Here is a 12,424-nt window from a genome sequence, read left to right as displayed (position 1 = left end):
CTGTTTAACTTGCTTCCTAATTTTTGTGTAATTCCCCTTCCTGAGGTTAAATGTTACTTGGGTAGACTTCTTTGGTGTCCCCCAGGGCATTACATTTAATTACATTATGGTCATTATTACCAATAGAGCAGGTCAGCTCTATTCACCTCTTAGAACACATGGTGTGCTCCACTTAGGCCTAAACTAAGAATTCTCTTCTCTTGTGGGCTCCAGGACTAGCTAGTCCAAGCAGCAGTCATTTATGGTGTCCTGAAACTTTAGCTCTGCATCCTGTCCTGAGGTGACATGTACCCAGTCAATATCACGAGAGTTGAAATCCCCCATTATTTTGAAATTTCTATTTTTATAATCTCTCTAATCTCCTGGAGCATTTCCCAATCATTTCCCTCCTCTACTAAAGGGAGAGAGAGGATTTGAACAGGGGTTGCCCATCTCTCAAGAGTGTGCTCTGTCCATTGAGCTGTGGGCTATTCAGCGGTGGGCTTGTTTCAAACTCTCTTGCTGAAGCTGTTCCACTGTGTATAAATAATTAGAGTTGTTGGAGCAGGGGAACTGGATCCTGGGTTTTTCACCTACCAGCTGGGTGCCCTCCGCACCAGGCAAATAGACACACATGCTCTCTCTTTCTAGTCCAATGACTCTTTGGTTATTTATCCAAAATGGAACACCTTCAACAGGAGAGACAGAGGATGCCCCCTTCTCCCATCAGACTATCCTATAGTTCAGGGGTTAGAGCACTCACCTGAGAGGCTTGGAAGACCTCTGTTCAAATCTTTTCTCTGCATCAGGTAGATAGGGAGAATTGAACCTATCTTCCACACCCCAGCTGAGGGTGCTACCAGTGAGCTAAGTTATATGGTGCGCAGGCCCACCACCTCTTTCTCATGTTTTGAATGGGACCCAATCTTGTAGGCAAGCTCTGAGCATGCCTTGTGGTTTGGGCCCCCAGGTGGAATGAGGAATGCCTGGTTCACACAACACACCGGGGCTTAGGCAGGAGGTAGGTGCTCTGATGCCTAGAGGGAGGTACCACTGCACTTGCCCAAAGGTAGAAACTTTGGCACCCAGGGAACTTTGACCCTGAAAATGTAGTTGCCGAGTTTACGCACCAACACGGTTCTAATCACACCGGCACCTAGTACCACCTAGTGGATCTGGGCCCCAGTGATCATGCCTATAACCTTCCCTCACCCAGCTCCAAACTGGCACCCTGCCTCCTTGCAAGCCTAACACCCTGCCTCCACTCCTGCCTCCCAAAGATCACTCTGTTTCTGCACCACAGCAGCTCCCTACTGTCTCAAAACTAACCCCTAGCAGCTTGCTCTGTCATTCTAGCAGCTTTCATCTGCTTGCTCCAGTCTGCCACATCCAAGTGGCTACCTCAAACCCAGTATCTCCCCTGCTTACCTCATTATGCCTGCTTCCCCCCCCCCCCGGTTTTTGTCAACTCACCCAGCGCTGTATCCAAGTTACTCCTGGCAGTGCCGCCAAATCCTGAGATTCTCAGTCCCTCAAAAGTGGCCTGAGTGTGTTCCCAAACTCTCCTCTTACCTTGGGATTCTCAAAGCATGGTGGCTTTCCACACACTGTTGTTTGCTGGCTGTGGCTGCTCACCCCTCCCCATCTTCATTCTTGTAAACCCATGAAAGGGGCATTATCCCACAATCTTCCAGAACATCAGGCTTTTTAGAGGAAGGGCTATTGCCTTCTCACACAAGCTACAGGAGATAAGGACCAGCTGGTAACTAATGTGCCAGGTCCCAGCAGGTGGTTCTCTGTGCTCTAGTGAAGCCTTGGCAAACACGCACAAGGAACCCCTGAGCATAGGTAAACTCTGCCAAGTGGGGGCCTTCAAAGGGCTTGCTAGAAAATGCGGGGCATGGTAACACCCTTCTCCTACTTTTCCCACCCCAAACCCTGGGAGTAAGTTTTCAGGAGATATAATGTTTCCTCCAAAAGTCCCTGTGAATGGGCTCATGCCCTAGAGCTACGAACTCCTGCCGTTGCCTCCTATCGTCACTTACAGAATTGAGAGAGTCACCATCATTCATTAATTGAACTTGCCTTCCTGCCTCTCTCCTAGCCTCAGACCCTACCCTCCCAGCAGCCTTTTACCCACTCTGCCTTCTAGCCAGCCAGTCACCCTCCAGCGCTCAAGTCTGCCTGGCAGAAATCCAACCTCTCATCAAGCCAGCCTGGATATCTGGCACCCACCCATCCGCCATACCTGGCACCCACCGAGCCTCCCTGATAACTGTTCACCCTGCCACCAACCAATCATGCCCGCATCCTGCTCCATCCCTTCCCAAATCCTTTTGCTTGCATCTAGACAGAACCCCCACTAAAACACTCCTCCTGCCTTGTCCCCATCCTGTATGACAGGCATCCTGGTTTTTCAGCTTGAAAATCTGGTCACCCTGTACCTCCTACATCTGCAGTCAATATGTTCCAACAACCCCCACCTCTGTGCCTCTCTCAGGGTGGGATAGCCAGTTGGTGGCTCAGCGATGTACCTGAGAACCAGTACATTTAAAAGGGTAAAACGTTTAACTAAAACTGGGCCCCTAACACAAAAATTGTGTAAACTTTAGTCAACAGAATGTGTGACCCTGTGTATGCATGCACATTTTCCCCTTGAACGCTCTGTCTGATGCAAAACCCATTGACTTCAAAAGGAGTACTTGCACTAAGTTCACTGGACTTCAGAACAGGCCCTTTATGTGCTACAAGAATAACAGAAGGATGCACAAAGCCGTAGTGACTGTACAACTTCATTTTATTTTGTGTGCTTTTATAGGATATAAATAAAATGACAAAATTACAAAATTTATAACTGGAAGCCCAAGCATATTTACATATATTTGTTGCAGTGAGGCTCTTATTTACTTTGTTCCTATACAATTTTCCTTTTGGTACCATATTTTTCAGTTATTTTTACTGTCAATTTACTACATACATATCAACAGTGAATAAGCAAAATATATACAAGGAACTATTTGTTCAAGTAAATTGAATACTGTATTAAAAGGTTTTCATTACTCAGAGCTATAGGCTTAATTAAACCATATACAATTATCAATTTTAAACCAAGTCCAGTTATCCATTTTTGGAATTCACCAATTGATGATTGTAATTGAAAAGCTCAGTTAGATATGAAATAATAATAATAAAAAAACATTAAGACAACCACACAATTTATCAATATCTCTATAATGAACTTCAAAATGATTCACAATTTGACTGGATAGAACGATATACATTAAAATGTCATTTTTCTCCTATAATGATATTTGCACTGTTATAATTCAGTTCTACATAAATATACATTATGGTATTATACAAATACTCCACAGACATTAAAAAAATTAAAACACTTGAAAGAAAATGTAAGTAAATTTCATTTCATCAAGCAAATGCTTAACCATTTTTGTTTCATGAAAACAGTTTTATTACTTTGGAATTTTTTTCTCTTTCTTTTTTTTATTTAGAAAAATGTCTGCAATAGAACTTCTTCTCTCAAACAAGCTTTCTTTGACAGAAACCTTGATAGCAAAATCTGTAGTTTTGATTATGTTCTCTAGAACCGCTGTTAAGATTTTAAAAAATACTAGTAGAATTCATGACTAAAGCAACAATAAACTGTGTAAATTGTTGTATGTGTACTGCAATGACTAGTCTGCTTCGATTCTGCTCCCATCAGATGAACCAACTAGTGCATCCACCATTGATATTTTGCTAAAGGTACAGTAGCAATTGTTTAGTCAACTTTAAAATAAACAAAATCTTTCATAGTTAATCTGACTTCATCTCCCATAAATATTTCTATGTTCTCCCATAGCATTCTTTTCCATAAAAATATCTAATACAAGACACATTTTCTGTGCATTATTCATTCCTCTTTTTAACTAATCATAAAATTCTCATCCTTTGTCACACTGTGATAGGTTATTTTTAAGAGGATCAAAGGACACTAATGATTACATATAAAACCAGCACATACAGAAATTGGGGTAACTAATTTCTTGTTATTTTATTATTATTTTAATACAATGAAGAGTAATTAATTCTTAGGAGTTCAGGGGTTTCACAAATATTGTATTTAATAATTCTATTTCAATTAAAACCGGCCAGGATTTAAATAACCAACCAAATGCCATACTCATAGGCAGCATTAATGTTAGTTTAGAGAACTTTTTAAAAAGTAGAATCCTAAAATAAGAAATCAAAGAAAGCACTGTGGCGGAGTTACAAGAGGACTGCTTGAAAAATATTTCCTCACTCTCCTTGCAGACTGTAATTTAAAAGTCTTCACATAGTGTCATTCTCCTGTCAGTGCTGCAGGAAGAAATAATTACCAGCCTTTTTTAGTTAGTTACAAGGCCACTCTTACAGTGCAGTCTTCCTCTCTACTGGATTGAAATGTTGCCGTAAAGGAAAGGCTGTGCTGTGACTACTTGGAGTGCAAGGCACAACAAGAACCAGAGGACTGTTTTGTATCAGAAAATTGTAGTTTCATACTTGGTATTAATTCCTCTTTTGGCTTCTTGTCCAGGTTCTACAATCCATGGTAGATTGGCAAGAGTCTTTTGTTCAGATGGATCTATCTGCTTTAAAACAAATACAAATAAATTCACACACTTAACTGGATCAGCACTTTTGTACAAAACATCTCACATACTAGTTTTGCGTCTGCTGAAGAGGTCATAGAATAAATCCCATGGTTTTACCATCACAGAGAAATCTGTACAGGACCATAGCTTACTTATAACTAAGCTTTATTAACGGCTTGATCCTGAGATGTGCTCTAACCTTTTTTAATATAGAGCCAGATGACAGCACCAGTGGCCAAACATTTTTCTTTCTTAAGATAATCTTTTACAAAGCAAAGCATTCTGTCACACATCACAAAACTGCAAGTTAATTACCTTATAGTAAGTGGAGGTTCTTTGAGATGGGTGGTCCCTATCTGTAGTTCTCTGTGGGTACACATGTGCTTCATGTGCCCAGAGCTGGAGAATTTTGACAGCAACATCCATCCGTCCACGCATGCACCCTGGCTCACTTCCTACCTCCAACCAAGGAAATAAAGAGCGGGGCAAACTGACCACCTCTTTATTTCCTTCTCTACCACAAAACAGACGATCCAAAACAAAGGGGAAGGAGGGTGGATAGTGGAATACAGAAAAGTACCACACATCTCGAAGAACCTGCAGCTATTATAAGGTAAGTAACTTCTTCTTCGCATGCTCGTTCTTAAGTGTATTGCACTGTGGGCGACTGACAAGCAGTACTCAACTAGGAGGAGGTTGTGAGGCTATAGGTGGCAGAGCCGAATGAAGGACTGCCATTCCAAAAGATGCATCAGCAGAGGAGTCCTATACCAAAGCAGAGTCTCGCAAACATGTGGACAGAGCTCCACATAGCTGATTTACAGATGTTGAGTAAAGGCACCTCTTGAAGCGATGCCATAGACATTGCTTGTGCTCTTGTGGAATGAGTTCTTACCCCAGGAGGTGGGAGAAGATTAGACAGCTGATAGAGCAAAATACAGCCTGAGATCCATTTTGAGATTTTTTTTTTTTTATATCCTGACCCCTGACCTTCTTTTCTTCTGAGTATGTGTGTGATTTTGGGAAGTACACAGGTAAGTGAATTGTCTGGTTCAGGTGAAACTCAGAGACTACTTTGGGGGTGAATTTAGGGTGTAAACATAATGAAACTTTGTCCTTATGGAATATAATGAAAGGAGGATCCGCCCTCAGCACTCCAAGCTCATCTGGCTGAGGTGATGGCTACCAGGAATGCACCCTTCATGGACATGAGAGAGACATGGAGCAAGAAGCTAATAATTCAAAAGGAGCCTCGGTGAGTACTGAGAGAACAAGGTTCAAGTCCCATTGAGAAGTATCTTTTTTTTTCTTTTTTAAAAAGGTGGAAAGGTTCTGATTAGGCTTTTCCAGAATCTGCTCGTCAGTGCGTGTGAGAAGATCGAAGAGCCCTGTGAAAGTGGAGGGCAATCTGACCTCATTCCATTAATAGCTACTCTTTGTTTGGGGTTGTTTCACCACATATGTATTCACTGAATAGTAGTTCTGTCCAGCCTGCATTTCTCCAGCTTTCTTCTCAGAGTGTGTCATGTGAGCCTGTGCCAAACACCCTTGCTGAATTCCAGGTATAATATGTCCCCAGCATTCCCCCTATTCACCAAATCAGGTACCCTGACAAAGAAGGAAATCAAGCTGGTTTGGCATGATTTGTTCTTGGTAAATCCATACTGGCTGGTGGTGATTACCTCTTCATCCTGCAGGTATTCACCAATTGGATGTTTTGTGCACTGCTCGAGTAGCTTCCTAGGTATCGAAGTCAGACTGACTGATCAATAGTTCCCTGTTAATGAACTGATCTGTGTCCAAGAGGCAATCCCCCATCACCCTTGCTGGGCAGGCTCCCAGTGGATGGAGCATTCAAAAGGGAGCAGCTCAACCCAGTCGGGGCTGGCTGAGGAGGAGAGCGGTTGTGTGCAGCAGCCTCCTGCTGGGAAGCCACTGGGACTCCAAGTTGCCGGGGCTGAATCTCCTAGCTGCACCATGGGAAGCCAGTCAACTACAGGAACAGAAGGGGATGAGTTGCTGTTGCCAGTGGAGGAGCTGCCAGGGATGAAGCAGAGGGAAATTGAGAGGGATCCCACATCCAACCCTAGAAACAACACCGGAGGGACTGGGACGAGACTAGGACGCGACTCAGGGAATGTGCCTGGGGGTGTTGGGACCTGAACCCGGTGTCAGGATACTTGGTTTTGAAGGGCCCTGGTTCAGAACCTGGTGGGGGAAGGGTGGGCCTTGGTTCCCCTACTCTCCCCACTCTATAACAGGGTTTAAAAGAGAACTGGATAAATTCATGGAGGCTAAGTCCATTAATGGCTATTAGCCAGGATGGATAAGGAATGGTGTCCCTAGCTTCTGTTTGTCAGAGGGTGGAGATGGATGGCAGGAGAGAGATCACTAATCATTACCTGTTAGGTTCACTCCCTCTGGGTCACCTGTCATTGATCACTGTCGGTAGACAGGATACTGGGCTGGATGGACCTTTGGTCTAACCCAGTATGGCCATTCTTCTGTTCTTATGCACTGATTGCCACCAAGTGGACCCGTAAGGAGCTCACGGATAAATCTGCTGTCTTTATGGAAAGGATACAGTCCAGAATGAGAGTAATACCTGTAGCTTCTAGGGGTGTGTGTCGTTTATGTGCTCAGACAGAAGAACGCTTCCACTTGGCTAGGCAACATTTCCCAGTGGAATCCTTCCTATTGTTAAAAAGGATGTTCTGTACAGGTTCAGAACATGATCGCTCTAAGGATGATGCCCATCCAAAAACCAGGCTCTGAGATGAAGCAGATGTGTGTTGGGATACTTGATCTTGCTGTTCCTCTGGATCAGGAGATCAAGAATGTTGGAATAATGATCAGTGCCCGAGACAACATGTGTAGGAGGTTCAGGAACAAAAACTCTCTGGGCCAGATGGGGACTTGTGCCCTGTCCTGCTGAATCTTGTGCAAAACTTGAGACAGGAGTAGTAGTGGCATAGGGAAGGCATAATTTAGATGGTTTGACCATGGAAGCAGCAGAACATCATCCTGTGAGTGGCAACCTATGGCTCGTCTGGAACAGTAAATGTTGCATTCCATGTTTGTTCGGTAGGTCAACAAGTCCCTGGTGGGGGGTCTCCCAGAGAATGAGAATATTGTTCATCACAGAGTCATGTAAGTTCTACTTGTGATCGACAGAAAAGTGTCTGCTGAGAGAGTCCACTAGCACATTCCTGGTTTCCTGGTAGGTAGACTGCTGACAGGGTAATCTGATTGCTGATGCACCAGTTCCACAGACTGATAGCTTCTGCACATGGGAGATGGATCTCGCTCCTCCCTGTTGGATGTAAAAGACAGTTGTGATGTTGTCCAACATTATGAAGACACAGTGACTTTGAATGACCAGGAGAAAGGCTTTGCAAGTCCTTAAAACTGTTCATGGCTTTAGAACATTGATGTGCATCCTGGATTCTCGAGATGTCCAGGTGCCTTGTGCTTTGTTTGTCCATGTGCAATCCCCAACCCAAAAGGTAATGATCATCCTGTCCGGTGCAGAGACGAGGAAGGGAATACCAACACATACCTGGTGGGGATTCTTCCACCATAACAGCGACAGTTTCACTTTGGTGGGATCAGTCACTATGGTGTTCATGGATTGTCGGTTTGGCAAGTACATAGCTTGGAGCCATGCTTGTAGGCAATGAGGGTAGAGTCTTGCAAATAGCATGACATAAGTGCATGAGGCTATATGGCCTAGGAAACAGAGACAGGTCCTGACAGGCACTTGTGGGTTGCTTATGACCTGGTCCATAATAGTGTTCATAGCTGAAACCTGTCCTAAACAGGTAAGCCCTGGCCATGGATGAATTTAAGGAAGCCTCAATGAAGTATAAATTCAATGTAGGGGTGATGATGGATTTTTTTCCAGCATTTACGCTGATCCCCCAAAGAAGAGAGGAGTTGCAGCATTGTCAAAGTCAATGTACGGGCCTCTTGGCATGACCTGGAGCCAATTGTCAAAATGATCTCCTGATCCAGATGGTGCAGGCACAATGTCTCATATAGTCTTCTACTACAGAAACACCTTGGTAACTACCCTGGGGAGGTAGCAGTGCTGAAAAGGAGTACTCTGTATTGAAAGTGATCAGAGCCCACCATGAATCTATCTGAGAAAGTGTCTGTGAGCAGGGTGGATGTCCACACGAAAGTAGGCGTCCATGTCAAGAGCTGTAAAGCACATGTCCTTTTCCAGGGATGGAATTATAGATGCCAACATCTCTATAAGGAACTTGAGTTTGTGAATAAAGAGGTTGAGATGGCAGAGGTCCAGACTGGATCTCCAACCGTCCTTCTTTTTGGGTATTAGGCAATATGGCAAGTAAAAACCACCCCCTTAGTACTGCAGAGCAATCCACTCTATCATTCCTCACTGTAAGAAATATTCCACTTCTTGCTTGAGACTGTTCTAGTGCAGTGGTCCCCAAACTTTTCAGGGTCATGCCCCCCCTTACTGCTGTCCATGCCCCCACCCAACTGGGGCCAGGAGCAGGGGTGTGACTCAGAGCGGGAGATGCAGACAGGGTAAAGTGGGTTGAGGCTGAGGCTGTAGCTGGGAGTGGGTCTGGAGCCAGGGGTAGGAATGGGGCAGGGGTGGGGCAGGAAGAGTTGGGGCAGGGTGGGGGCTTGGGGGGAAGGGTGCAGTGTGGGTGGGGCCTGGGGGGACCAGGGTTCAAGCACCCCCTGGAAACTGGGGAAGTTGGCACATCTGCCCCTGGTAGATTTATAACCTCTCTCAAGAGGGTGGGACCCAATGGAGTGGGAGACTCTGGGTCTGGGGGAAAGTGAAAATATGCTCAGGAGGAGTGTAGGTTTCAGCTCTTCCTGGAGTAAGAAAGGTCCTGGCCACCCAAACCACAGTCTGTGCCTCAGCTATTGAAGACAAAGATGGTACTGTGGGTAATGCTCTTGGTGATTGGTCTTCATCGGTGCTGGTGGATCCCACGGTTTCTGTTTGGGGGATACCAGAGGCACCAGTGTCCTCGATCACAATCCAGTGCTCGTGGACGCCCTTGACTTGAGGGCTTTCTTGTCATGGTTTGGGACACACTAAGTTCTCTTGGTCTGAGCTTGCTCAGTTTAGGCAGCGATGAATCTGACTTCTTTGAAGTAGGTTTGGAGGAAGACTTAGCCTCCTGCTTATGGGAATTCTCCCAGCTCACCTGACAAGACGTCACTGAAGGATCTATGGGGGTAGACCCCTTCGCTTTGGACTTGGACCTTGTGGCAGGAGGTGCACTCCTTGCTGAGTCAATCTGATATTGGGGCGGGGGGTGGCAGGGGGGAAAGTTCCCTGGCCTGGGTCTGACTGAGGCTTCATGGCCTTTTCTATTAGATGCTTCCTAAGGTGAAGTTACCACACTTCCTGGGTCTGGCAGGGGAATGAAGGGCAGGTATTACACCTTGCCATGACGTGGGTGTCCCTGAGGCACTACAAACAGGTTGGGTGGTCAATGCTGATTAAGAAGAATTGCGGGCAGGAAGCCCAAATTTTGAAGCTGAGAGTCCTGGACATAATGCGGTACCCCCAGATCAGGGAGGCTAACTAAGTAACTCTGAAACACTAAAATGATCAGATACAAACTTTAAAACTCTAGAACTATGAACACTATTTACAGATATGTTCTCATATTCCCAGAAAAAGGAGAAATCCAAAGCTTTGGACTCTGGAGGTTCCAAACCGGACTACGTGGCGGTGAGAAGGAACTGGGGAGGTAGTTGCCCCAGCCCATCTTTTATCTCCTCAGTTGGAGGCATGAGGATAGCCAGGGACGTATGTGCGGACCAACGGACTTGCTTTCACATTTCTCTGGCTTCATGCACATGGAGTGCGTGCATACTCACCGTGGAATATGCATAGGGACAAGCAGTCCAAGAGAACAATACCTCTGTGCCATTTACACACTTCAGAAGGGAGTTTTAAATTGAGTTAAATTAATAACATATATGTTCTAGCCATGCTGATCTGGCCTTCATTTGGGAAGGAGTATCAGTTTAGATGAAATAACCTCACCAAAAACCAAACTATATCTAAACAATTTTTATTTTAGGTTAGAAATGTGGTTGCTTTCTTTTCAGTCCTGACAGATGCTTATTAGATCTTTTGAGACTTCAGTATTAGAGCTGACCAAATTTCAGACTTTCCAGTTCACAAGAAATTCTGACATTAGTTTCAGCCTGATTTCGATGGGCCAGTTTCACTGCTGCTATTGAGTGGTGGCCACCAGTAGAACTGACATGAATCATGTCAGCAGCAGCTGGGGATTCTGATAGCCATGGATCTGGGGCAGCCATGCCATGCAGAGTGCTCCTGGGGTAGGAACCCCAAGGCTTCCAAGCTCCCAGGCCAGCTGGCTCCCTGACCTGCCCGACTCCCATTCCTGCAGCCAGTGGCGCTAACTGGTGGTGGTGGGAGTCCAGCTGGCTGGGAGTCCAGCTCAGCCTCAAGGAGCCTGAAAACCCCCGACTCCCAAATAAGCTGGGGCTCTCAGAACTTTCAGGTTGCCTGCTGCAGTTGTGGGAGCCTAGACCTTGAGAGCCACATCTTGTGCTATGGCTCCCAGGGATGCCATGCTCCTGACTGCAGCAGCAGGGAGCCTCGAACCTCAGAGCCCTAGCTCAAGCAAGGATTTTAGGGCTTTCAGGCTCCCCACTGCTGAAGCTAGGAGCTGAATCCCAGTTAAAGCTGGGACTTCCAGGATTTCCTGCTCCACTACAGGGAGCCTGGAAGCCCTGGGGTCCCTGGACCCAGACCAGACCGCATGGTTGCCCAGGAACCATGGACTTTTGAAGCCCACTGTTCCCAGTAGAACCGTATCCATAATTTGACAAAAATTAATTGAATCCAAAGTGTTTTTGTGAAATATTTAAGCAAGTCAGCATTTTTTGATTGACTCTTTAGTTGGACAATTCCTGACTATACTCAGACTAGATTTTAGCAATCTCTTGGACGGCAGACTGTCTTTAAGTCTCACAATTTCTAGCTCTTTTCCAAGTTTCCAGGAAAGAAGTTGTGTGTGTGGTGGGGGCCAATGAATTCTGGGACATCTTTAAGTTCTACATGTTCCAAATAATATTTGACTAGTTCAACCAATACCCAAAGATGAGACTGAAGACCTTTCCTTCTTAAGTGGAATGTCACTATAGATCGTGATTTTGTTAGGAATTGTGAAGAGGGAGATCAGGTCAGGGAACCTGTTTGGGCTTATGGAGAAAATATTAGAAAGGTGGGGTGGATTCCAGAGAAGAGGAGCTTTGAAAGCAGGGAGACTGTTGAGGATCAAAAGACAGGAAGAAAGGAGAATGAGCTGGTTCTGATGGGAGGAGAAATGTAAAAAAATAGAATAGGAAGAAAGGATAGAATATGAAGAAAGGAAAAGGAAGATAATTGAAAGTTCAGTCAAGTCAAATTAGGATTCAGTTGTCAGAGGCCTTATCTGAACCAAAATTCTGTGCTTTCAAAACTTGCCAATCATTGATTTGCATCTGCAGTGATACTGTATTGGGGGAAGTCAAAGGCACTCAGTTAGAAGACACAACAGGATTATTGTGCTAATACTTGATTGTCCTCAGAGGACTGGTTTTTGGTTAGTTTCTAAAGATGAACATATCAATGTTATGGTCTCATATTAGTGTCAAAGTTTAAAAAAAAAGGGATAAAATACATCAAGCTACATTTTGTGTTGATTTACACCTTGTCGCAATCTCAGTGAAGTCAATGTGATCGCACAGGTTGTAAATCAGAGCTGATTGTAGTCCATGGCATTTAAAACAGCTACATT

At 44.8% G+C, this 12,424-nt stretch overlaps 1 protein-coding gene across 10 annotated transcripts in view; it reads right to left on the bottom strand.

Moving 5' to 3' along the window:
- Window positions 1-3,427: 3,427 nt before the first annotated feature.
- Window positions 3,428-12,424, bottom strand: part of ANKS1B (ankyrin repeat and sterile alpha motif domain containing 1B) — a 754,152-nt gene continuing 745,155 nt past the window's right edge. For 4 of the 10 annotated variants that reach the window (XM_084617342.1, XM_084617344.1, XM_084617345.1 and 1 more), the window contains one exon: window positions 4,067-4,607. In XM_084617342.1, coding sequence (XP_084473468.1) covers window positions 4,497-4,607 — 111 coding nt within the window. In that variant the 3' untranslated portion in view covers window positions 4,067-4,496. Of the gene's footprint in view, window positions 4,608-12,424 lie in introns of all 10 variants that reach the window. The other 6 variants (XM_084617336.1, XM_084617340.1, XM_084617339.1 and 3 more) reach the window with 4 other exon arrangements.

Source organism: Lepidochelys olivacea (assembly GCF_965140295.1).
Source record: "Lepidochelys olivacea isolate rLepOli2 genome assembly, chromosome: 1".
NCBI lineage: Eukaryota > Metazoa > Chordata > Testudines > Cheloniidae > Lepidochelys > Lepidochelys olivacea.
This window is presented reverse-complemented; position numbering and strand designations above follow the sequence as displayed.